Here is a 27170-nt window from a genome sequence, read left to right as displayed (position 1 = left end):
CAGCTCTCTGCCAACATTGTTTCCTCCCCCTCACTCTCCCAGTTGTTTACTTCATTAATCTCCTAAGAAAAGGAGGCAGTATGGTCTCCACACATCTTGACTTGCTTTCATTTCAAGCCATATCTCACTAATGAAACAGTGTCAAACTTTTAAATAGCTTAATTAACAGCTAAGGAGATTCAAGGCTTTTTTTTTCATTCTTTCATAGAGTTTTGGCATTTTCTGGCCTTTTTTCTTTAATGTGAGATATTAGAACATTGATGGAGATTGCATATTTATTTTAAATAAAGCTAGCTTGAATTAGTTTACACTTCTGATGTCTGATAGGGAAGCTTGCATTTGCCTTTTTCTGTCTCCCATTGTTTCATCTCAGCTTTAATCATTTTTCCTCTATTCTGTGTATGAACTTTCAGTTATCAAGGCTGCATGTCAAAAATTTGTAGATGATAAGAAAGCACCTCTGGCATTTGATGTGAAAGCATGGGTTTACCTAAGTACCAGTCACTGGCATCTTGATGAGCTCAGCTGCAGGCAGCTGGTTGTTTGAAACAACACATCACTGGGAATAAGCATCACTTTGATTCCATGTTTCTTTTCCTGCAGATCTCCTTTTTCCAATTGACATTGCTCTAGTCAAGCGAGAGCATGATTTTCTGGACAGAGATGCTATTGAGGCATTATGCAGGTAGGTGAATAAAAATGGCACTGCATTTTGAAACCAAACCCTTCCTATGTAATAGAAAGTACCTGGAGAAAAGCACAACAAAAAAGCACACAAAAGTATGTGGTTTTCATTAAAATACTTTATTGGGCTAGGTAATGTTTGCGGATCTTATTTTAAAGAAAGTTGGGAGGAGTGTGGCCGGAATCTTTGTGACAGGGATTTCATAGGCATATTTTTTATTATTCTTCTTTGTTTGCTTTCTTTCCTAATTCCCAAATTAGTTAGGCATGTAAAAGCAGAACTGTGCTGGCTACAGTCATCTGCACGTACAACTGCCGCACCAGTTCCCACACAGGAATTGGGTTTTGGAAGCAGTATCAGCAAAGCAATGCTAATGCACTCCATCACTCTCCTTTCTTACCTTGGTGGACAGCTGTGTATACAAACAAAATGCTGTGTATAAACAAAGTGCTCTATATACAAACCCTCATGCTGGCCTCAGTGCATTGCCCTGTGGAACGTGGGTAAGGCTGAAAGGGATAATGTAAGGGAATCTGATAGTTTATCACTGTTCCAAAGATGGGTCTGCCCTCAGCCACATGCTCACATTAACTCGAATTGTTGTTTACGGACGCTCCTTCCACAAACCAGTTCAGCTGACTCACCTCACAAAAAGGGTCATGATAGTGCTTTTCTGGGTTAGTGAATTAAATCAGTGGAAAACCATAATGAAGTTCACAGTAGGTGTGAAGAATGGGGCAGGTCACCACAGCCAGCTGCAGAAGCAGGAGAAGGGATAGGTAGAGAAAAAGAGGGAGCAAGACCTGCTGGTATGTGGCAGGATGTTTTTTACAGAACTACAGCCTCAGCATTACCAGTCTGGTCATAAAAGCAATCACAATAGCCCCATCTGACATCATCGAGCAGTAATCCATCTATCAGTTACCTCCTGTAGTGTGAGTCCACAATCTTAAATCGCAAAAGAAAAACTTTTGACTTCTTGTTTCTCCTCTTACCTAGAAATAAGTGCAGTTTTATGGCTCTGTCCTTCAGTATGGCAGCTTTCCAGCTGCCTGCAAAATGAATGCTTTTGGATACTGCATGCATGGTGTCTGCAACTCTAAATGTCAGTAATTCTAATGAATTACAAAACCCTTTTAAGAACAGCTTTAAGTTTATAGTGTTCTCATGCCATCACTGCCATACTTGGAAGGGAAAGAGAGGAACTGGAATTTAAAGTTCTTCAGAAATATTTACAGGATTTTCAGACTAAGAAAAGAGATTTGTTGTCCAGTCATTAGGAAGGGGAAAATCTCATTAATGTTAAATTCATGCAAGACATGCCTATTCCATCCATATTTAAATATGATGCACTGGTCTACTTATTTGTGTGCCCTGGAACTCAGGAAGTCATTGAACAGAAAGTATAGCAACATGAATAAATGCTGATTCCCAGAAGCATGGTCTTCCCTCACCAGGAAAACAAAATACAGTTAGGCCAACATATTTTGCTTTTGGTGCTCTCCTCCAAGAATACTTTTTAACCTGGGATTAATTAATTATACAGGTGGAAAAAGGGCAGCAGACTGTTTCTCACTGATGAAAATAGCAATGTGCGCTCCATATCTCTATGAGATGAGACAAAGATTTTAAAGTTGAACTCTATCATTCTGAAGCCTGTGGCTTGTGCATCAGAGTTATCTTTTACAGAATAACTTTAAAACTGACACTGAAGTATCTCCAGGAACATTCAGATCCCACCTCAAAATACAATTGAAGCAATCCAGTTAACCATCTCAGATTTCTGAATTTGGCCTTTTACCATGTGTTTTAGACAAAAGCAGTACATTATCATAACATTTCCACCTTTAGATTTTTTTTCCACGCCTCTGTGTTTAATTTTGCAAAGCTCATTAAAAACTGTGGAGAAGCACATAGTTTGGAATGCTGCCTTTCTGCCTGCAGCCTGGGTTTATTTTGACTCATGCCATGGTCAGTGTGTAAACAGTAAAGGGGTTTACTCAGTAAAGGCTTTGAACAGTTTCACAACTGTAAGTCTATCACTGTTTCTTGACTGAAAATCAGAATGCTTTGGGAGTTATTTGCCCTTTCAGCACAGAGCTAAGTGAACATTGTACACAGTGGATGTTAACAAAATGGTAAGAGCTCTGTGCTGAGAATCTGCTTTTCTGTATAAATGGTCAGTGTAACCCAGAAGTTCTAATTACCTTGTTCTGATAACTGCATGTGAAAGAACTGGTTTAAAAAGACTAGAAGTCACAGTGACAGGGGTTTCTTTTTTAAGTTTGAAGCATTTTAAATGGTAGCTTGCATATGAACAGTATGGTTAATTATTATTTAATAACCTTATTAATGTAAGCAGGAAAATTAACTTTAACCCACCCCGTTATGTTTTTTTAAGGAAAATTTTCGAGTGAAAAGTGGGTTGAGACTTGAGCTATGGATAGCACATGGCATTCAGAAAGAGATGGTTAAGAAATGTCATTTAATGATCTTACCATGAAATGAAGGGTTAAAAATTTAAGAGTGATGACTGTATTTTAATTTCTTGGATGCTTTTTTTGATGACTGTGCAAACCAGTGCTGGCCTTGGTTTCATAAAACTCTGTGTAGATTAGTGACTGGGAATTTATCTCCAAAGAGTAACTGGATGCATCATGTGCTGATGAAACTAAGTACTGAAACATGCTTATCCTAGAGGTTGTTGCTGAGTACAAAACACATAGTAAGCCATGATGGAAATCCTTTTAAATCTCCTTATGCAGGGCTAGGAATCTGTTACACTATGTGTGCAAGAGGTTTCTTAAATCTTTTATCATCAAGACTTCTGATCCAAGAAATTGGTTGTAATGTATTCACTGTTTGTATCATTTGGTCTGTGGAGAACTGACCTCTTTTGCAGAAGAACATGCAGATGAACCCCAAGAGACAAATTAGAGGCTGTCCACTGAGACAAGAATGTCCTTGTATGACAGTTAGTTACATGTATAATGGAGCTGGACTTTGCTCTATAAGCAGAATCATGAATTTAAGTCCATCAAGAGCATATTTTAAACTTCAAAGTTAGACCACACAATTCCTCAAATTCAAAATTGTAGTTTAAAATGCATAAATCTTAATATTCTGCATTCCTTCTTCTTTATTTGGTTGCATGGGGTGAGAACTTCTGTTAATGAGAACAAAATTAATTGCCTGGTGTTATACCCAGTATAGAACTGACTAGTACCTAGTTTAAAAAAGACTTCACATCATAAATCCACATTTTATTTTAGAAGTTAGCTGTTCACAGTATAGTTTTTCATAGTGAATGTCTTGTTCAGGCTGCCTCTCTTAAAAGAAGTTCAGGCTAAACTAGTTTGGCCATTTCTGACAAGACTAAGAAAAATGCATCATTTGCTCATTTCTGAGAGAAGCTCCAGTGCCTCATGTTTTGGGTGCAGCAGGTTCAGGCTGTGTAATGGGCTGATATGGGCTGATTTGGGGCCTAGGACAGAGGGGCAAGTCCTACTGCTTTGGTCGTCCTCAGGAGGAAGGGGTGTGCAGAGCTGGGGTGAAGGAGAATGAGAGCCACGGTAGCAGTCCATGGAGGTGAGGAAAAGTGATGTCTTGGAGATAGAATGCTCCATGGCAGTAAGATAACTTCTGGCTGTGAAGATGTAGAGAGAGGGTTGACTCAAAGACGCTTCTCTAAATGATGGGAAAGAATATTATCTTGTCATGCAAACAGTCATCTAGAGAGTGGCCAGGGTAGGAGGCATAGTTGAGATTGAGAGTGAGACAGGCAGGCGGTGAAAGTGGCTGTAACTGCTGTCTGCAGCAATCCTCCCTCACCCATCTTGTCTTCAGGAAGGTGTCACTGGGACAGGTTTGGGCAGAGTAAGACGGACCTAAAGAATGAGGCAGGTCTGCTGACTGTCAGTAAGGAGATGATAAGTGAACTTATACCTGGGAGTGGAGTTGACAAAGAAGAAGGTCCAGACCCAGAAGAGAAAATTGTGGTTTATTAAGTAGCATCAATTAGATGAGAAGATCTGTAGAAAATGAATATGTGCTTATAGGCTTAAAAAGGTATTGCAAAGCATATGTGAAGGTTAATGACAGTTGTATAGGTAAATCTCATCCTGACAAACCAAACTGGAAGCTTAGATTTTTTAAGACACACTAATATATTTGGAAGGCAATTTTGCATCCTGTACTGTATTTTCAGTGGTGCATAGTTCAAGGACTCCTGAATTTGAGCAGAGGTTGAAGCAGGATGTGTGACGAGTGTAATGGGAGTTGCAGACCTGATGCAATTGCTGCAGAGCATTTAGATTTTAAAAGGGAAACTGGTCTTGAGATGCATCCATGTCAAATATATAACAGAGACTTTGTTTGCCTCACTGCTGTTGAATTTAACCTCACTCATTGGGGGTTACATTATCTTGCCTTTGTACTAATTTTCATGAGATGTGTGCAAGGAGATGTTTTTTAAAAATACGCTCTGTGAAAATAAAGGTCTTTGCTCTACCCTTTCCACCTCTTTCAGGCATTTTAGTTGAGTAGGAAAGAAGTCTTGCGATGTAATCTTTGTGAAATCAGAGATTGTCTTTATTAGTGGCCAGACAGGCTGGAGCTAGATAAAGCCTGATCCAGGGATTCAGTGGTAACTCCTCTCTGCATAAGTCAAAGGTTGCAACACTGTGAAATCTGTAAATTATTACACAATATGGAACTGAAACCAGTTTAATATTTCCTGGTCTTGAGATCCCGGACATTGAGAGGAGAATGTGTTTATAGCAGAAAGGGAGGCAGCTTTTTGATGCTTGTGTGGCCTCTTGAAAAAAAACCAAACAGTTTTGTGTGTAGCCTGTAGATGGGACATTCACCCTTCACCCACACCATAAATACAATTCCTCTGAATTCACTGGACTTGTGCATGTACCCACCAGCTGCAGCCAGCAGGACTGAGCCTTTTGCCTTCTAAATTCAGAGCAAAGATGAAATCTGGATAAAAAAGAGAAATCTGGATAACTTTTCTAACCTTCCACTGCGCTGCTGTTTGACCCATGGCGATTCTTCCTGTTCCTCTTCTTCTCTGCTGTGTTGTGGCTGGGTCTAATTATAGATCAAACTGCCTTTTCTTTTTTACTTCATGACTTGCAGCAAAAGCATCAGTAGCAGCTTTCTCATTTTCTTTGATGGCTTCAGGATCAAGCCCTGTGTAAATACCATCTGCAGCCAATCCTGTGCATAAAAGGCATGAGGAAAGAGAAGAAACTAGTAATTCCCCCTGTGCACACATTTTTTACATTCGAGTACAAATATCATGAGTCTGTGAAAATTCATTTGAAGCCATAGGGCATGTCAGTATTTCTTTGCCTTTTTAGCTTTTCCAAACTGCAGATACAGGCTCTTCATTGCACTTCGCTCAAATGAATTTTTATGTGAAGTTTACATAACTTCCCTCGGAATGAATTAGGCTTTTTAAAGCTCAGCTTTGCTTCTGTTGAATTTGGGTCGCAAATTGCAAAGTTGAAGGAGAAGGGCGGCCCTACTCCCTGCACACACAACTCTTCACGCAACTCAGGGTACTGACCCAGGGGAAATTCAACTCCAAGAAATATTGAAAGATTGGTTTTCAGCTCAGTTCGTCTCCTCATCCAACCCACATTACAGTCTCATGAGTGGAAGTACTGACACAGGAGGAAACTATCACTTCCTCAGTTTTTCTGCCTTCTGCATCGTGCCCAGCCTGTTTCTTCTTTTTGCCTTGCCATAGCACCGGCAGTTCTCTAACCACACTTTGCCAGTGCAGATTTTAGTTGAACTGTGTCCTTGGAGCAGTTCCTGGGAAGGCAAGGACGTGGAGAAGGGCAGGAGACTGTGGCAGCCTGCACTTAGCTGAGCCTAACCTGCCTTGGGGCTCTGTCACAAATAGCACCAACTTTTGCAGTGTTTTAAGTTGCTTGTGCTCAGCCCTGCACGCTGAGTGACTGGGGAAGAGAGGAGAAGAAAGATCATTTTTTGGTTGTTTTAGGGATACCTGCCAGGTGACCAGATCAGCTCACTGAGGAACAGAGGAATGCTCATATGTATTCATACAGTACTTCAAGATACGTATACAGACTGCTGTCACATTTCACAAAGAGGCTGGTTAGCTATTGCTGCTGCAGCAATTTATTTTTGTTTAAATTTTAGTCCTTCAGAAAAATACTTCCATATATGAAAGAAACTTTCAGTTTAGGAAGCAGAAATTGGGTCTGTCTTCTGGTTGGGTTTTATTTTTAAACTGACAAGTGGTCTTGTCCCAGGACTGTATCAAAAATAATCATTGTTCAAAAACAAAGTAGCCATCTAGTAAGTGGAAAATCAGTTTTCCTCTGGGAAGTTTCAGCTTATAAAGTACAATTTTAAAGCAGTATGCTTTTTTTAATATAGTCACATGTTTACAGTGTCAAATTGGAAGACTTTTCTGTTATTTTTAGTCTGTCAAGCTTGAGTGTTTCAGGGTTCAGATATCTTCTATTTAGAACCAATGTAATTATTACAATTTGTAGGATGTGATGTACTTCTCAGTTTCATCCAAGTTTCCATTAACTTCTCTTTACTTTGGTTCAGGTAATTGTGACAAGTAGTCCTCTATCGCTCCCTCTAAAGTTAGAGTACAGCCAAATGTAATGGGTTAATAGTTAAGTAAATTAGGGCTCTAATTGAAACTCTGCTTGTGGCTATTTGTATGCTGAGCAGTTTGGGGACAGCCTTCACAAAAGCTTTGAACTGGAATAGCCTATATCAAAACACTGGAATATTCTCTTAATATGGTCTCCTTTGCTCTTTGCAGGCGCTTAAATACTTTAAACAAATGTGCAGTGATGAAGCTAGAAATTAGTCCCCACAGGAAAAGGGTAAGTTCATTTAATTCTTCTGTTACAGCATTATGTGTTAATAAAACTGAAAAAAACCACCCATCTAGATTGTTTAGCTTCAGTTTAGGATTACACCTGAGTAGAACCTGGCAAGGACACAGTAAAAAAGTAAAAAATCTGCTTACATTTCTTTTTGTGTTCTCACTGAGTGAAAAGTGCAAGGCTTGGCAGTGGGTAAAGGTTGTCTAGCAAACTTTTCCCATGGGACGCTGCTTCCAGTGTGAAAGGCACTGGACTTCTCTGCTGGTGATGTTGTGGGTGTTGTAGCCTATTGCCTGCGCTCAGGCAGGATTTTATAGAGTAGGCTTGATGGCCACAGTGAGCTGACCTTAATGTTAGACCACTGTCTTTGGCGTCATCTTCAGTTTTGGTTCTCTGCCATCACTTTAGAGTTGTATTATTTTATTATGATGCAGACAGGATCAGATAGACTGTGCTTGGCCTGCAAAGGAAAGGATTAGGCACATTGCTTCCTTTCCAATTTATTTTCAGAATGGAACAGCTACCTTTTCAGAAAGTTTGCATGTTACCAGGGAGCTCAGCGGGAACTAAAAGTGTTTCCTAAATCTTCAGGATTCCTGTGGAGCAGGGTGAGAAATAAGAGAGCATCTACTGTAATTTCAGTAAGGTGGTACTGACTTGCTAATAACGAACCACTCAATAGCTGTCTTAAAACTATGTGTGTGTCCTAGGAGGGATCAGTAATTGATACTGTCCCCTGGGATATGACAACTGCAGATAAAGATGGCTGAGTTAAGGCTATACAATGCTGCCCTACCCCTAACAAGAATGCATACAAATGCTCTGAAGTTGTTTACCAGGAATTAATCCCCTCTTTCCCTATCTGATTGAGGTATGTTGGAAAGAGCATCCAAGCTCCAAAAGATAACACTCTGTCTGACACAGCATGGGTAGTAACTCCTTGAAAGTAGGGGTAGACAGCTGGATTGCCAGTTATGACCACTAGAAGATTTCTCATCCTTTTTCCTGAACCTTGTTAACAGTGGTATGATCAGTGTTGATATTAGAGGTCAGACCAGACCTGACTTCAGGTCCAAACCTCAGATCTTCCAGAGTCTGGATGTTACCTTTTGTTTCATTTCAGTCCTTCCTGAATTTCATTTAGCACCCATGTTCTGGCAGGTGGACTTGGAGCCTATTCCCTTTCGTTTGTGATGTCAATAAAATCAATACTTAACTTTTAAAACTTTTAGACACTAGGGAAAATTCTGCTGACAAAAACATGTTTCTTTATGTTTCCACTGACTTCTTTGCAAATTAAAATCACTTTACTGCTTTCTTTTTTTCTTCTGGTTTGTCTCATTCACCCCCAAACCATCATTATTATCCACTGGCAGTTTCAGATTACTTTTTTCTTGCTGAAAACTTCAATAAGCAAGCCAGAATTCTTGGGTTTATATCTGAGTCATGGACAAAAGTAGCATGCAGTAGTTGGGAGACAAAGAAAACGATGCTTGCTCTGTGTCTTGTGTATTTGGTCATAAGAAATAAATACAGTATTTCGCTTATTTTCCTGAGCTGATGAAATGTCCTATAAAAAGAAAAAAAGAAAAACTAGGAGATGATCAGGATCTGAATTTTACATACATAAGCTGCATGTAATATGAATAATTTACTTGTTTTTCAAAGAATAAATGTTTGTATTCTTGGCACACAAATAGTTACAGTTTGGGGCATGCATGTGTTTGTTTTTAAATTAAAGCAAATTAAACAAATGAAGTGAAATTTATGAACCTGGGTGGCAATTAGTGTTTCTTAGTCTAAACACCAAAGGTTATTTTGTGGTTTCATGGTGTCATATTAAAATATCTTCATTGGTTTTATTCCTCCATATATTATAATGTGAAACTTTCCATAAATTTAGAAGACCAAATATGTCGAGATCATTCCCTTTCAGTATTTAGATGTAAAGATTGTAGGCGTAATTGATGTATGTGTAATTGTACTCTAAGCATTACTCATAGATCAAACATGTTATTTACAATTTACTCTACGTGCTACACTGTCAGTGAGCTCTTGCTGCTCGCTATCTATGAGTGTTAAAGTTAGCCTGAAGCTAGACTGAAGTAGAGAATTCACAGAACATTCTTAAAATGTTAGCTGCTAGCCTGTGGGAGGAAGAGTGGACCAGGTAAGAGCCTGGAGCCATCACGCTCTAGCAGTGCAAGAGTCTCTTTTGCTGTCTCATTAGTCACAGTGAGGAGTCTGTTCAGAGTTCCCAAATGGGTAAGGAATTAAGCCACTAAAATTCAGAATGTATGAGAAACATCTCATAATTGCAAAGAGGAGTATAAACATATAGCCACTATCAACAAAGTGTAGCTTTGGATAGAGTCCAGAGGGACCCCAACCCCTGACTGACTCCAGTTTAAAATGTTATGCATGCCAGGAATTTCCATTGATGTGAGGGCTATCCACTGTGACCAATTAATTAAAAGTCCATGGATACTAGGGTTTTTAAAATAGAACAATTCAAAGTAGATTGTATTGTTTGTTTCTTTTTTATGAACGGGATATCTTTTGTGTTTAAAATTTTGTATTTAAAAACAGTTAAAATATATTGCTTGTATCGTGTTATCTTTTCCCGTGATTAGGCTTTATGGCCTAATCTTCCTCTCCCTGAAGTAAAAGACTATTCACTTTTAATTCAGTGAGAACCAGGTTGTGCTTAAAGCAGTTTAGTGGACATTGTATTTAAATGTAACCACCTTTGCTGTTTGAGTAGTTTGCAAGCAATACTTTCAGGGTTCTTCTTCGCAGAGTGAAGATTCAGATGAAGACGAACCTTGTGCAATAAGTGGCAAATGGACTTTTCAGAGGGACAGTAAGAGGTGGTCGCGGCTTGAAGAGTTTGATGTCTTTCCTCCAAAACCAGATTTGAATATCCCATCCCCAGAAGCTCCTCACCTGACGAACGCAGCAAGCCGGGAGAGTGTGCTCACAGACCTCAGTGAACGCCAGGAGGTGGCTTCTATTCTGAGCATCAGCAGCACCAGCAGCCACCAGCCCACCCTGCAGAGCGAGGCCTCTACCACCAGGACAAACTCAGTAGTGAGTGTTTGTTCATCGAGCAATTTTGTAGCCAACGATGACTCATTCAGCAGCCTGCCCTCACCCAGGGAGCTGAATAGCTTCAGCTTCAACACAAAAGCCAACGAGAAGAACGCCAAGTCCAAAACAAAGAGCCTCCTCAAGAGAATGGAGAGTCTTAAAATCAAGAGTTCTCACCATGGCAAGAGCAAAGCTCCTTCAAAGCTTGGCCTGATTATTAGTGGGCCAATCCTGCAGGAGGGCATGGATGAAGATAAACTGAAACAACTTAACTGCGTGGAGATTTCCACCCTTAATGGCAATCACATCAATTTCCCTATGGTACGAAAGAGGAGCGTCTCCAATTCCACCCAGACCAGCAGCAGCAGTAGTCAGTCTGAGACGAGCAGTGCTGTCAGCACGCCCAGTCCTGTCACACGAACACGCAGCCTCAGTGCCTACAATAAAAGGGTGGGCATGTACCTGGAAGGCTTCGACCCCTTCAATCAGTCAACATTCAGTGATGTGATGGAGCAAAATTTCAAGAACCGGGGCAGTTTTGCGGAAGACACAGTGTTTTTTATCCCTGAGGACCATAAGCCTGGCACTTTTCCCAAAGCACTCTCCAACGGCAACTTCTCCCCTACAGAAGGCAACACCTCTGTGAACTGGAGGACAGGGAGTTTCCATGGACACGGCCACCTCACCCTCCAGAGGGAGAACAGTGGCGACAGCTCCAAAGAGCTAGGCATGGGAAAAAGGCGCAACTCCTCCAGTTCAATGAGCAGCCGCCTGAGTATTTATGACAATGTGCCAGGTTCAATCCTGTATTCCAGTACAAGTGACCTGGCCGACCTCGAAAATGAAGACATATTCCCAGAACTAGACGACATCCTATACCATGTCAAAGGGATGCAGAGAATAGTGAACCAGTGGTCAGAGAAGTTCTCAGATGAAGGAGACTCTGACTCAGCACTCGACTCCATCTCCCCGTGTCCTTCCTCTCCAAAGCAGATTCACCTTGATGTAGATAATGATCGAAGAACACCAAGTGACCTCGACAGTACAGGGAATTCGCTGAACGAAACAGAAGAGCCCACAGGGATCCAGGACAGGAGGGATTCTGGGGTTGGAGCATCGCTGACACGTTCCAGCAGGTGAGATCACAAGCATTAGGACTTGGGGTGGCCTGGGGATGTCCCCTTCAGGCCGATCAGCTCTATGGTAGCTGCACCACTCTTCGTTACGGTGCAGTAGAAGCTGTGGCCATTCAAGCACACGTGTGCTGTTCCACTGCTTCCCCAAACCATTATGGGCAAGAGAAGTATTTGGGCAAGACTTTGCGGTTTCTACAATTCATAGCTGTATGTTTGTATGTTCAGCCTGAGTCGTCGTTGAAAAAGCAAAGTTAATGCAGTTTTGGGGCACAGTAATTCTTCAAACTGAAATGGTGCATGGGAGGGGACGGACATCAAATAGGATTAATCACTTTTTAAGTTGGCTAGGAGAACCAAGAATAAGTATGTTCTGGTTTGTGTCAGTGTGTAGTAAAAGCCTTGACTTTTAGACTGTTTCAAAAAATGGCATTTTTCAGTAGCAGGCTGTTTCTAATAGCATGCTAGGGCACTAACTTTGTGGGGGAAATGAGACTTGATTACTTTCTCTTGATCGCTGTAGCACAGTGGGAGACTGGGGGAGTTCCAGTGGCCTCCAGATTCTGCTGGGAGTTTTACCATGACTGTATTTTGCTTTATGAGTAGAGCAAGGATTTCAATTCCTTCTAGCTTTGTTTCCAGTTTTCCTTTAAATGTGGTGCAAATCATTTAGTCATCTACAGCTGCTGCTATAAACCCAATGGGACTTTTAGAAGAGCAGAGTTCTTATTTGGTATGTCTTAAAAACTCATGCCATTTTTGCTTAATGGAGTTTTTTGATTCCCACTGCCATAATACTGAAAGGACTGTGGGAGAAGGGCATTGGAGCCTTTGGAGGATATCTGATAGGGCAAGGTTGTGTAGTCAGCTCAGAGTGCACATTCCCATGTGAAGCACCTTCCCGTGCTTCATCACACCAGGTGAGGCAGAGACGCTGCTGGCTGATGGCTGTGAAATCTTAGAAGAATGCAGCCACCAAGGGCAGGGATCTCAGCAGTACATTTGCAGTAATTCCTGCATGTGTCTTGCAGAGACATTTCGGTCATCTGCCCTTTCTCTGTCTCCCATCTTCTCCACAGGCACAAGCTAAGGTGGCACAGCTTCCAGAGTTCCCACCGGCCCAGCCTCAGCTCAGCATCACTGCAGATCAACTGCCAGTCTGTGGCACAGATGAACCTGCTGCAGAAGTACTCGCTTCTGAAGCTGACTGCACTCCTGGAGAAGTACACGCCTTCCAACAAGCATGGTTTCAGCTGGTAAGGACACAGCACTGTGTATAGAGAGCCCCACTCTGCAGGCATGACAGTTGGGCTTGTCCCAGGCAGTGTTTGCAAAGATGCAATACCTCCGTCCTGTCCCTCTTTTTCCATATTTGCACTTCTTCCAGCCTGTGCTGACAGTGATCTGTGGTTTCCTGTGACAGGGCTAAAATCACTAACCCTTTACCTAAGTGTAATCCTATTAAGGTTTCACAGGTGTGTTTACGGGGACATATAGGGGAGCCAAAGCAATGAAGTACAGACAAGATTTCTGAAGAGGAAGATGTTAAGTATCTATAGCAAAAGAAAGACCACTTGTTTATTGAGGCACTTAGCAAGCAGTGGCACAAATTGCAGCAAATCTTAATAGGCTCATTTCTTCAGTTGTTCTTAAATATTTGCATTATTTTACATAATTGTGTAATTAAATAATAAAAATTTCTCTTCATTCTAGTATCTCACTTGTCAAAATTTTATTTTCTGTTTTTAAGGCACTATAATTCAGTTAGTTAGCAGAAGAGATGGAGAGAAGAAGAATGGTTGGGAGAACCATGGAGTTTTTTGTAGGCAGCAGTTTCTGCTGTGGCCAGGTGTTTGTAACCCACTTGAATATTTTTTGTCAGAAGAATGAAATAGAAAGCCCTTTTATTATTGAATCTGCAGTACAGCCTGTGTAACCTTCAGGATGCAAAGGACGCAAATAAAATTTTTCTTGTCCCTACCACAGGCCAGCCTCCTCCCTTCCCCAGGAGTCATAGAGAGTATTTAGCTTCAGCATCAAAGTACCTCCTGTTCAAAGGCTGTTATTATGTCAGTCTTTCTAAATACAGAAGTTGTTTGTTCTGAAAGACAGAAATAAGTATTGACCAGTTATCCCTGCATGCTTCAGATTCTCAGTGGAGATCGCAATGTGTTTTTTCACATTCCATTGGCATGTTTTTTGACAAAGCAAGTATTATTCATACATGTATCAATAATGCCCTAAACTTAAGTATACAGCAATACAAATCAGTTCTGTTTTACTGTGTAACAGATTAGTCAGCTGTAAATCCAATGCTGTTTGTATAGCTGTACTGAATGTTGAAATACTAAATGTCTCCCTGTTTTCAGTGCTACTGTGTCCTATTAGTTGTTACACTGGACATTAGCTTTCTTCCCTATTTAGGAAAAATGACCTCAATATTTTCACATTTTAGTGCCTTTTTTTTCCCCTTTATAAAACCAATACTCTGAGGGGCACAGGGCTAAATCATTCCTTTGTGTTTAGTAACTTTTTCCTTGGAGTCATAAGCAGATGGAAAGGCCTCTCAATGAAACAGGAGTGGGAGGTGGGGGTAACAAAAGTCACTGGCTGACAAGGAGGGGGGTCCCTCAAAGGGGTTGTTTATAGAGCTGAAGTTTTTAGCTGACAAACTCAAATGTATTACATCAGTTTCCTGCTGTTCTGAACACTGGTGGGTGGTGGACCCAGTTTGAGGACTTTGCAGAACAAGTAGTTGACATACAAAAGCTCATTGTTCAAATGCCCATCTTTGCTGAAACCTAAAGAAGCAGTGTTATAAGGGGTCACTGACCGCAAGATTTATTTTGACTCTTTTGCAATTCAATCTGGCCCCTGCAGTTTTACCCTGTAGCTTTCATCCTCCTAATATTGATGGAGTAGCACCACATTAATACGTACAGGCAGCATACTGCCCCAAATGTCAAGCCTTTCTCTTAGAGAAACTCTTGTTTTCTTTCCTCTCACCCTTTCCAGCCCTGAGTGGATTAACTAATTTGTACTGTCACTATTGTTCATTTTACTAAAAGTGTTCCACTTACTTTCACTTACTTTCCAAATTACGGGGAATACGGAAGATAAATAATCAACAGAGGTTTAATTTAACACGTCGTTCCCTTTGCTTAAATAGGGCAGTACCAAAATTCATGAAGAGAATTAAGGTGCCGGATTATAAAGACCGAAATGTCTTTGGAGTACCACTGCAAGTGAACGTCCAGCGCACGGGGCAGCCTCTCCCCCAGAGCATTCAGCAAGCCATGAGATACCTCCGCAACCACTGTCTGGATCAGGTGTGTGTTGTTGTTCTCTTATTCCTCATGCACGCACCACCCAAAGCCCAGCTTTCCATTAGTTTTTGTTGTTCCTGGGTCTGACTGAAGAAAGTATACTCAAACCAGGAAAAAATAGATAATGCAGGGAAAGCTTTCCACACAGTTAGAGCCCATACTTGAGAAGCTAAAGAACATGCTTACATTTCAGGTTTTCTAGATTCATTATAAATGAATTTCCTTTCTACACGTATTTAGGTTGGACTGTTTAGGAAATCTGGAGTCAAATCAAGAATTCAGGCTTTGCGTCAGATGAGTGAGAGTTCCACAGACAGTGTCAACTACGAAGGCCAGTCTGCCTATGATGTAGCAGACATGTTGAAGCAATTCTTCCGTGATCTCCCTGAGCCTCTCATGACCAACAAACTCTCTGAGACCTTTTTACAGATATACCAGTGTAAGTACTGAGATTCTGCAGCCCGTGACAAATGATCATTTGTGTAGCAAGGGTGGAACTTTGAAACACTGCTGCTCTGGGTGCTGCACGTGTTTCTTGTGTTGGTCTTTGCCTTTGTCCAGTAATTGTTACAGTTCAGGCTGCCTCTAATGAATGAGGTTTTTTTATTGTTTTGTAGTTTTATAACAATTTATAGTACAAGTTCTTTTTATTTCACCTTTCTGTCTAGATTAGGAACAAATATGAATCCTTCATCACTTGCTCTAAATTTTCTTCTCTTCTTTGAGCATACTTGATACTATGGTTTGAAAATAAGCCACATCCAATGTGGCTAAGTAGACAAGCAGAGAAAACACTTCATGAACAGAGTTTGGGGCTTTTGAGGGGATTGGAAAGGCTACCAAAAATTTTTATTTTCTTTTAATTCATTTTCTGCTATCCTTCACCTCAGCTGTGAGGTGAAACAACATCTGAGTGGTAAGCTTTTCTGTTACAGACTTTTAGCCACTTTACAGATAAGTACCATAAAATCTTCAGAGTAAATCACATTTAAAAAATGGAGTTTATCAATGCTTGTGAAAATAAATAATTGCAAAAAAGATTCAGGAATTTCCTTCAGAGCTCCATAGGTGGCAATGATGTTTTAAAATATCGTACAGGCCATTTTTTCAGTGCAAGCATTTCCTTTTGCAGGCGGTAGGTCTGAGGAATTTCCAGAGCTGGTTGGGAAGTATTATCTCTCTGTAAAGCAAAGAGCCTTAAAACAGCTGTAAATTTTGATTCCCTGGAAAGGGCAAAATTTCCCTTTGCTTTGGTGCTGTGTACCAGGCTGCACACTGAAATGCACGTGGCTTACATGTGCTTTGAGCTGAGTGAGAGGAGAGCATGGAAAACTGTGAATTTTTGCTTAAAACTGCTTTGTGAACTCACCTGCTAGCCTTACAAAGTTGCTGAAGCCCACAGCAAATACCAATTAAATACCTGGGTAGCACAATATGTATTATGAGACATGCAGTGAGGGTGGTAAGCTGCTAATGATGATATAAATGCTTCAGGAACTCACACTCTGATGTTGTCTTCAGAGGTGGCTTATTGGAAATCCCTTTATAAGAAGCAGATCTGGTCTGGGTTATTTCATTTTTTTTTTTCCTTTCAAGTTTGGAGGAGTAGGCTTTATATAAAGACACATCAAATTTTTCCAAGGGCTGTTTGTTGTTGGTAACCAAGGAGCTGTTTAATGGTATGGGGCTTCACAGCGTTGACTTTCTTTTTCCACCGCATGACTTTGAATGATCTGCTCAATAAAGTAACCCTCTCTGTTCAGTAAAGCACTTTCTGGATGTTTTATGACATCACCGTTGAAAAGGTTTGCTAGCAAATTTATTTAATTAATTTACCTATTGTAAAATGCATTCATGTTTTAAATTTCTTTGCAAGCCAAAGAACTTCTAAATTGGCTGGACTATGTTTGCTTGTTTCCTGCCTGAATCCAGGCTTCTCTCCTTTTAGTGCATCTGCTGGAGCATGTAGCTGTTGAAGCTAAATCTAAAATTAACTCTGGCCTAGGCACAGCTTCTTGCTTGCATTTCTTGTGAGGCAGGAAATAGCTGAGGTTAGTTAAACTAGTGGGTTAAAAAAAATTCCTTCATGTTTCCTACAAATGGTATGCATCCTGAAGGAAATCACTTCAAACTTGAGTCAAATGTTTGAAGCTGGAGTTTGCTTTGGGATGTTTTCATGCTGTGTGTGTAGAAAATCAGTGGGCTGATGAGAGAATTACTAATGTTATGCAGATGTGCCAAAGGATCAGCGTCTCCAGGCTATCAAGGCTGCCATTATGCTTTTACCTGATGAAAACAGGGAGGTCCTCCAAATTCTTCTCTATTTCCTGAGTGATGTCACAGCTGCAGTGAAGGAAAACCAGATGACACCAACAAACCTGGCCGTCTGCCTAGCACCTTCGCTCTTCCACTTGAACACTCTCAAAAGAGAGAATTCTTCCCCAAGGTAGGTTTTTGGGAGCAAGGCTCACTGCTGCTGGTCCCTTAGCACAGCTGGCAGCAATGTGCAACAGGCATGGTCTGGTATTGATCCTGCCAGCTGTGATCACCTCAGACACCTCAGAGAGCACTGACTATAGAACAGTTATGGGATCTTACCTTTTGTTGGAGATTTGTTAAAATATAAACAAACGCACAAGGAAAGAAAAAAAAAATAAAGGTGTCTGGAGTGAGGGGTTTCCAAAGAAAAGGCTTAGAAAGAATAGGAAGAGAAGTTGGCAACACCATGCCAATATTTGGTACCAGGCAGCACTGCTCTAAATCACCAGCAGATTTGGGAATCCCACTGTTTTCTTCCCAAACATGTCTCTTGCTCTGCAACAAATAACTGGATTTGTGTATGTGTGTGCTCTTTTCCCCTGTGAAGGGTGATGCAAAGGAAACCAAGCCTGGGCAAACCCGACCAAAAGGACCTAAATGAAAATCTGGCTGCAACCCAAGGGCTAGCTCATATGATTGCTGAATGCAAGAAACTCTTTCAGGTAAAACACCTGTTTACAAAACTGATGGGTGGAACATTGATTAAGATGTCTTAGATCTGCTGTAAAATGAAAAGCTAGGAATGTCTCTTTATTTTAATGAAGTTTAACACATGATAAATAGCTTTTTAAAAACCTTTGCATCCTGATCTCTGTGCATACATGAATTTGGTGTCGGAAGAGAAGAGAGTTGTTCTGTTGGCAGTGGTGCTTTCAAGTCAGGAGGCAGTTGTGAGTTTGACACATTTTTGTTGCATCCAAGCTGCATTGGGAATGCATTTTCAAATTTTTATTGTGTAGCCATGAGAGCTGTGAACCTCAGCTCTAATTACAAAGCAAGAAGCTTTTTCCAGTGCTCATTTTATACTTAAATTCCCAAGAGTTAGCAAGACAGGCCACAAAAGCATCCTGGAACGCAGCACTGTCATACCATAGGTTGAAGGATCTGTAGGAGCTCAAGCATGCTCCCTTGAGGGCCTGCAATGGAGAACCAGACACGTCAAGTCCTGGTTTTCCTCACTGTCATCAAATCTTTTCAGAGCCCTCAGCTGAATATGTGCCTGTCTCTTTTCTTGCAGCTGACAATGTTCTCTTCTTCCTTCAGTTTGCAGGATAAACTGAGCTGTGGGAATGAATCTAGTTGTGTTGTAAAGGGGGATTCTCCACAGAATAAAATAAGACACCCCATAAAAGAGAGACTAATTCGAATTAAATCAAAGTCACAAACCTAGTTTTGTCATTTCTTCACATTGAGTGCTTAATCTGACACATGCACATCCCATCACTTACAAAATTAACACACACATGTCACTGTGGCTGTTGAGCTGCAAGACTAATGCAGTAATCTGGGGAAAGAGCTGCATGAGGATGATTTCACCCTTGTCACCCCTCAGATACCAGAAGAAATGAGCAGGGGTCGGAACTCATACACGGAGCAGGACCTGCGTCCCCTCAGCCTGGAGGAGCTCCGGGGCAGCAGCAGCAACACTGAGCCCTCCGACTACCACTGCTACCTCCAGGACTGCGTGGATGACTTGCTCAAGGAGATGAAGGAGAAGTTTAAAGGCTGGGTCAGCTGCTCCACATCAGAGCAAGCAGAGCTGTCATACAAGAAGGTATGCACCCTGTCACTCACACCACAGCTCTAGGTTTTAGCTCACTTGTGACATAGGATATTACAGAAGATTCAGTACACATCTTTACTTTGCAGATAGATATTAGAAAAAAAACGTAATCTTTTGATGCAGTTACACACCATATAAAAACACCATGTCTTTCAGCGGTAGTTTGCCAGCACACACTGATTTGTGTTCTTCTGTTTATCCAGCCCAGGAATGTTCACTGTTTTGAATTTACACACCTTCACTCACATATGCAAAACCTTAACAAGCTGAGTCACTCTGCAGGCAGTTGGAAAGAAATTTCTCATCTCTGATCTTGTACAGCTCAGAACTAGCAGATAGAGAAGTGTTTCAATAAGATTCTTAAAACATAAGCTTGAAAAAGGAAGTGTAAGGAAGAAGAAAATTAAGGAATCTGCTAATTTTCCCCAGGTGTGTGAAGGTCCCCCACTCCGATTATGGAAAACTACCATTGAAATCTCAGCTGCACCAGAGGATGTTTTAAATCGTTTGCTTAAAGAGCAGCATCTTTGGGATGAAGATCTTATAGAGTCAAAAGTAATTGAGCCTTTGGATAGCCAGACAGATATATACCAGTATGTCCAGAACAGCATGGCACCTCACCCAGCCAGGGACTTCGTAGTCTTAAGGTAAGGCATTTATATGCAATGATGTTTATACCCTACAGATACGGCAGCCTTGCTTATTTCTTTATATCAGCTATATTGGTAAATACCTATTTGGGCCTAATTTGAATTCTTATTAGATGTTTGAATTACTGTTTTTTAAATAAAAGATTTTTGGTTTTCTTCTTTTTTCTTAGGACATGGAGGACAAACTTCCCCAAAGGAGCCTGTGTGCTTCTAGCAACCTCAGTGGACCATGACCGGGCTCCTGTGGCAGGTGTTCGAGTCAATGTGCTCCTGTCGAGGTATCTGATTGAGCCCTGCGGGTCAGGAAAATCAAAACTTACCTACATGTGCAGGATTGATTTAAGGTAGGAAATTCCATTTTGTCCTTTGGAGGTGGTAATTTTTCCTGTATAGTTTCAGTGTGGTCAGTGGAAAACTTAGATGGTTCAACAGACTTTATCTTGGCCAGTAGTACATCCTTCCCAAAGGCAAGCACGCAGGTCTCTGAGATGTCACAGAAAGTTGGGTTCAGTGCACATCTGGCAGCAGGTGTAGTTTGTTGCGTTAGAAGCCTCCAGTATGTGCTCCACAATCACTATTGGTGTACAACCCCACTCTTTGCTCTGGCAGTCATATTGGATGCAAGGCCATGTTAATTTTAATACTAAGCTAGTAAAGAGGGCCAGGTTGTCCAAAACTTTCCATAATTCTCCTTGCTGCAGCAAACTTGTTTCTGAGCAAATCTGCATATTAGTAGGGTTGAGCTGTGCAGTGAGCAGTACTAAGGAGTTTTCCTAGTCAGGCATTTAACCAGCTAGATATAGATTTGATTGTGACTAAGAAAATGCGTATGAAGTCACTGGTACATTCCTCATGATTACTTTTTCCTCCACACAACAGGGGCCACATGCCAGACTGGTACACCAAGTGTTTTGGACATTTGTGTGCATCAGAAGTTGTTAAGATACGAGACTCTTTCAGTCAGCAGAGTCCTGAGAGCAAGGAAGTAAAATCCAGGTGACTACTGAAGAGGGACAGTCATGTGCTCCCCACCTCAGCAGCATAGACATTACCCAAAACCAAGACCTGCACGCTGCAGACCAGACGTGTTCCACCTGCAAGTCGTATCACGAAGGGATGGCAGCGTGACAACTTGACTGTGAGCATTACTATAGGACTGTGGCCATACCATACACTTTACAGCTGCTTCCTGTCTGTGTAAGGTCTATAATGTAGGCCTCGACTGGAATACATAGAACTGTGCAAAAAAAATAAAAATTTTAAAAAAAAATACTATTAGATGGTTTGAATTGCTTCTGAGAAGCAAATTTCTTTAAATGCAAAATATATTATGAAATATGGTGAAAGCTCATCATTCCCATGTGAAATACTTCGCTTTATGTACATACTCATGTCATTTTATTTGTAGTGCATTGAGGGACTGGTGTATCCACTGGAATAGTTGGTACTCTTCAATGTGTTCTCACTGAGATAAGCAGAGAAAGGTTTGCACAGAGATTAAAGTGTGAATGAGTGTGTTAATGGTTGAAAGGATAGAAGTTGAATTTGAAATGTGTCTGGTACACTGATAGGCAACCAGAATGGATTTTAGTATGCTGGATACAGTTCAACCTAGAACGGGACTCCCCTGTGGACCAGGAATAGCCATCCTTCTAATGTGCTAGGTCTGCCTTTTCCTCAGCTGTAAACTTGTTGAAAACCTTAAGCAGACGTTACAAGAGGCTTGCTTCAGCTACTGTCCACTCCTTATCCAGATGATGTTTCAGGAGTGATGAGCAATTCTATAGCAAATTCAAGTAAATACACTTTTGAACAATGTAGCAGCTTAGAAATGAAATGTCTGCAACGGTGAGGAGAACCAATAACATCAGTTGCTAAAAAAAAAAAAAATGTCTATTGTTTTTACTCCTACCTGCGTTATCTATAGGTGTTTTAATGAGCTTTTATATATTTTATTATATTCTAATGGCTCAAGAGGAAAAAAGTCAACACTGGAATTGTGGTGCCAGGAGGTGGCAGGACTCCTGCAGTAGCAGCTGGGGGTGACTTGGCTAGGGAAAGTCACACAAACCCTTTGCATTACTCACCCCTCTTTGCCTGTTTTCCTAAAAGCTGCATGTTTCCATGAACAGAACCTGCATGTGAGCAGTTTGGAGGGTTATATTTGGGAGCAGAAAGGAGGGTGCAGTTTTGTCTTTGGTTTTGTTGTGTTTCAAACCTTTTGGGATATTTTCCCCTTCTTAAGAATCAACTAACATGAACTGTAGGAAGTCCTGAGGTCCTCTGGAAAGATGTCTTTCTGTAGGTTTTACTGTAAAGGTAAAGATTCGCTTTCAAGGTGCAGTATTAAATGATTAATGTATTTTGTGGCTAGGGTATGAATGAGTTGCAAGATGGAATCTTGACTGAGACTTTTTTACCGTTGTCAGTATTATTTTAAGCTTTTTGATGAAGATTTTTTTTTATAATGGCAAATAATGTAGTACTTCCAGTAACAATGTTCCTCATGGGTAGGAAAATCTTGTATATTCTTCTACATCAAACACTTTTGAATTTGTAAAATTGTATGTTGTACATACCATTCTATTGTAAACATGTATACTTGCCCACAGTGTACTGTCAAACATAGATTAAGCATGGTAAAGATTATTTAAAATATACCTGTATTTATACCTCAGATATTCTTTTTTGGGTTTTTGTACCTCAAGTATGTTTTCTATTGTAAATGTGCTTTACATGAGTATGATCTACGCGAGAGAAAGGAAAATGTTTAACTTGCTATAGATGTCTGTACAGTATATAATCAATAAGTGCACTATTAAATGTTTAAAATTGAATATTCATAATGAGTTTTATTTTATTCTGCATTCTTCCATCCACTCTTATACCAAAAAGGGAGGTATTTTTCTTACTACTGGTTCTTTACATACTACAGCCAACAGCAGAGCCACCCCTGCCCTCTCCCAGGCTGATATTTATAGTATTGTTAAAGGGAGGTACCAAAGCAACTTTGGTTGCTTTGACAGGACATCACAATGGCAGATAGCTGGACAGAAACATTCCCTAGTAGATTGCTTCATACTTATATAATAGTGAGAAGAAACTTCTGGTTTGCTGTGGTCTTGTAGAAAGGTGTGCTTGAATTTAACAGGATGGAAAGCAGTAGTATGCAATGCTGGAAAATAATTCATTACTTTCCTATTTTCTAAAGAGAGAATGAGACTGTGATGAGTTGTGGAGTCATAGGTTTGCTTCAAAAAGTAATTGGAGAAAGTTAAAGCACACGCAGCAATTAAATGAAGCCAAAGAGGAGGCCAGGAAGATACACAAACAACTGACTAAGGTGAAAAACCAAGCCAAAGACGGCTGTTAATTCAAGCAACTTTTCAAAGTTTTTGAAGTCTTAGCCAACAGAAATATAGTTTAGGCATCTGAAGGAGGGTTTTGATTTGTGAGGCTTGTCTGGTAGAGCAGCTGTGAGAAGGCCTTCCAGTTACCAACATCATCCTATTCTTTCTCTGCCTGAGCATCCCAAAGTCCTATTGCTGTCACTTCCCACTTCATTCCCCAGGGAGCACTGAGGGATGCTGCTTCAGAGTCTGGCAAAAGCAAACCTCTTGTTGCCGTGGTATTAGTTCTCACGCATCAAAGAGTTTTAGAGAAACTTTCTGATAAGGGACTGTCATTTGTTTGGCTGTTACAGAACCTTTTTTCTTAACAAGTCAATACTTAAACAACTGAACATAAAAAAAAAAAAAAAATTGTTCACAGTTTTGGGCCCTTAGCACTAGCAGAGTTAGAGCTGACTTTTTTTCTGTAACGATGGTTTTATTTGGATCTTTAGGCACAACAACTCATGACACTCCTCTGGCACCTTAAGGATTTATACTGCATTTTGTTTAAAATGCATTTAGGTTACTTTCAAATTAGCATTTTCCTAAACATTTCTACAATATGAGTTAATTTTGAATCTTCTAAGTAGCCTCAGCCTCCAGAATATTTGTGTTCTTGGTACCTTCATTTGCAGATATCCGTGTTGTTGCTGAACAACACAATTCAATCTTCCCTGTCTGTGGGGTTTTTTTGTTAGCTGTCATTCAGGGCAGCACTGGCTCCTCTTGAGATGTTCTGCTTTAAGCAGAATTGCCACAGAGGAAGTGCAGGCTGGGCCCCCATTCCATTCTGTCCAGGTGCTGGTGTGAATAACTGTGTACCTCGTGGTGCAACACAGGTCCAATCTGCCCTGTGCTTTGGTGATGCTGAATTTCAGTACTTTCTGACAAATTCAAACAGAGTCATGTTTCACTGTCATTCCTCAAGTAATGCACTCCACAATTAGATATTTATGAAGCTGTAAACAATCAGTACCCTTCACCTTAAAGACCAGAGATGTCAGTAACACACATGGACAGCCTGGGAAAAGGAGACTGAAATTACGCAAAGCAGTACCTGTGCAGTCTGGTGGTACAAAACCTTGAAAAGAGCAGGACCTGGTATCCACAGTAGTCTGTGCCAGGAGAAAGTTAATATGAAAACAGTGTCCATGACTTGGGATACATTATAAAAGGTGGATATTTTCGCTTAAGGCTTATGAAAATCAGCTGTTATACACACATCTGATAAGTGCTGGAAACAGTGTCCTACCATCATCAGGAATGAAAACTTAACAGAGCAGTGCATTAAGAAACACTAATTCCTTCACCTCTGTTTCACCATAACTTCTCAAAACAACCCTTCACTGCATCTCTGAAAAGTTTCTTTCATCTGTTTCTCGTCTGTCAACCCAGAATGTTTTATTTCTCTCACAAGGAGAGGTATTAAACTCTAAAACAATTATTTCATAACACCAGAGATTAGGGTAAAGATCTGATGCAAATATGCAATGCTTGCACACATGTGCCTTTTGCATTGAGCATTCTCCTAAGCTCTTCAGACTAGCAAAATTTCTCCTCTCCTCTGCACCATCCTGCTGTATTTTCCTGTATATTCTGAGGCATACGGATTGCTTGCAAGAAATGAACTTGCAAGCTGAATCCAGGAACAGTAAAATGCAGTGAAGTATGGGAAAGAATTCAGAGAAGAAAAAATTCCATCAAAAGAGATTAAGGCACTGAAGGGGCACATTTATAAAGAGAGATTCAGGACCCAGTCTGGCCACTAGACAAGAGGGATGTAGTAAATGTCTACTAGCACTCAAAGGTCATAAAAACCCAGAAGAGTTCAAACTGGCTGAGTGGGTGTACAAGATGGGATAAAAATTCGTTAATGGAAAATGTGAGGCAGAAGGAAAGGAAAAGGCATTTTCCACACAGCAAGAAGTCTTTGGGACTGTGGGACAATCTCGCCCTGAGATGCAGCAAGAGCCTAAGTAATTTAAAACTCTGCATGCTCAAACCCTGGAATTGTTGCTTCCTAGCTTCCATAAAGCATCACAAAGATATAACAGAGGTTCTCTCTTCATTATTTGCCATGATTACAGAACTTACAGGCTACAAGTTTTGACCTTTAAGCACTGTCAGATAGAACTGCCTTCATGAGCAAGAAAAAATCTGGTGTCAAAAATAAAATATCTCAATTATTTTGGAAGTTACTAATAAGTGTTTCTCTAAAAATTATATTGGAGGTTGTGGAGTGCTGTTTGCTTAGATTTTATTGAAGTGGAGTTTCACTTAAATTAGGAGATGCAGTGCCTTTCCCACCATGGGCTGAGAGCATCAAGATCAGCATGGGGAGGTTACCACTCAACTGGGGGTCCTCTTTGCTTTCCTAAATTTTACTCAAAATCCAGAAAGATCTATTACTGATTAGCAGGATTTCCCCATCAAAGAGAGAATCAAATCCATTCTTCCATAGGCTCAAGAGATTTTCCTTAGTACAGGAAGAAAAAGACCTACAGCAAGTGTATTGTGCATGCTTTTCCAGGTACCAGTGTTCTAGTAGTCACTTCATTAGCTCAAATAATAAAAGGGTGATGTGGTGAGTCTGAATATCACAGTTGCTCCTAACCCACACAGACATTTCTTAAGGCTTTAACACTTATACACTATAACACTAAAAATGGAAAAGCCTCTTAGGAACAGAATTCTCAGTGAATGAAAGAATTCTACTATTCAAAAAATCAAGTATTCAAAAGGTAGAATGTTAAAAGGGCTGGTACAGTAATGTATGCTTTCCAGGGAAGGAAGTTAGCTTTTTGCATGATATGATGACATAAGCATGTTATAAGGTGGTAGACAGGGTGATAATAGCCAAGATGGCTCTGATTTGAAGGAGCTTATACCTTCATTTATTAGAGACATAGTAAGATGGTTAGCAAATTAAAAGGGAATTTCAGGAAAGGGAATTTCAATTAAAATAGTGAGGGACACTTGAGAGAACTGTCATTTTTTAAAATAAGCCAGCTAGCAGCAAAAGTAGATTATATTCATAAAGCAGCCCAGTCTAAGATGGTGTGCAAGGTGTGCATAATAGAGGAATGGTTCTAAAGTTTTAGCCAAACACCTCCAACATGTTTAGTGACAGCAGCCTGACAGGTCTATTCAAAACAAGCAGGTCATCTGGTAAGTATTTGCCTTTTTTTCAAAAACAACTAAAAGAAAATAAATTTCAGTCAAGGCACTGTTATGAGTTGGGTAAACACGTCATCTTCTAGGCTATAATTCAAGTTCATAGAAACACTGACAGTATGGTTAGTGAAGTTTTTAATAGGCTACTTTTTTACCCAAATCTCTGGGGACAGTTGAACAATGGTGCGTATTGTCAGTAGTCCATTTAAACAAACGAAAAGGAATACAAAGATACTAAATATTTGTATTAACTCAATCATCTAATCTCTAGCAGTCTGTACTCTTTTCATTTCTCTCTCTGAACAGAATGTCTGAAGAATGCACACGGGCTTTTTTCCCTCATATTGAAGCCTTTGTTACCTACATAATTTATCAACCAGAGCTTCCAAAGCATAAAATGAGTAATAAATCATACAAGAATACAAGCAACAATCTAAACTGAATTTGAATATCACACCTCACTGATACCTCACCCCACCTATAGCCTACAAAGCTAGAACATTAAAATTGTTACTTAAGAAAAAGGAAGAAAATGGTAAAATTTTGCTGCCTACAAACAATTTCTTTCAGCAGATAGCAATGAAAACCGCTTTAAGATACACAGAAAAGCAGCTTTGAAAGCCTTGTAGACAGTCTTAAAAAAAGAAGGAGGTTCATTAAGGTAATGTGCCTGGAGAATGGCACCTGCCCTCCCTCTACTTAGGTTTTTTTACTCCATTATCTAAGAC

The 27170-nt window shown here is 40.4% G+C and overlaps 1 protein-coding gene across 6 annotated transcripts in view; it reads left to right on the top strand.

Moving 5' to 3' along the window:
- DLC1 (DLC1 Rho GTPase activating protein) overlaps positions 1-22713 on the top strand; it is a 257450-nt gene extending 234737 nt beyond the window's left edge. For 5 of the 6 annotated variants that reach the window (XM_066185796.1, XM_066185795.1, XM_066185794.1 and 2 more), the window contains 12 exons: positions 604-685; positions 7509-7572; positions 10375-11801; positions 12878-13054; positions 14968-15127; positions 15365-15563; positions 17357-17570; positions 17991-18105; positions 18996-19217; positions 19656-19873; positions 20047-20220; positions 20756-22713. In XM_066185796.1, coding sequence (XP_066041893.1) covers positions 604-685; positions 7509-7572; positions 10375-11801; positions 12878-13054; positions 14968-15127; positions 15365-15563; positions 17357-17570; positions 17991-18105; positions 18996-19217; positions 19656-19873; positions 20047-20220; positions 20756-20876 — 3173 coding nt within the window. In that variant the 3' untranslated portion in view covers positions 20877-22713. Of the gene's footprint in view, positions 1-603; positions 686-7508; positions 7573-10374; positions 11802-12877; positions 13055-14967; positions 15128-15364; positions 15575-17356; positions 17571-17990; positions 18106-18995; positions 19218-19655; positions 19874-20046; positions 20221-20755 lie in introns of those variants that run through there. The other variant, XM_066185797.1, reaches the window with a different exon arrangement.
- The last annotated feature ends 4457 nt before the right edge of the window (positions 22714-27170 follow it).

The sequence above is a fragment of the Chamaea fasciata genome, unplaced genomic scaffold (assembly GCF_029207755.1).
Source record: "Chamaea fasciata isolate MVZ Bird 193981 ecotype frontalis unplaced genomic scaffold, bChaFas1.0.hap1 SCAF_6, whole genome shotgun sequence".
NCBI classification, from domain to species: Eukaryota; Metazoa; Chordata; class Aves; order Passeriformes; family Sylviidae; genus Chamaea; species Chamaea fasciata.
Note: the sequence above shows the minus strand (reverse complement) of the source record. Positions and strands in the feature narration are given on the sequence as shown.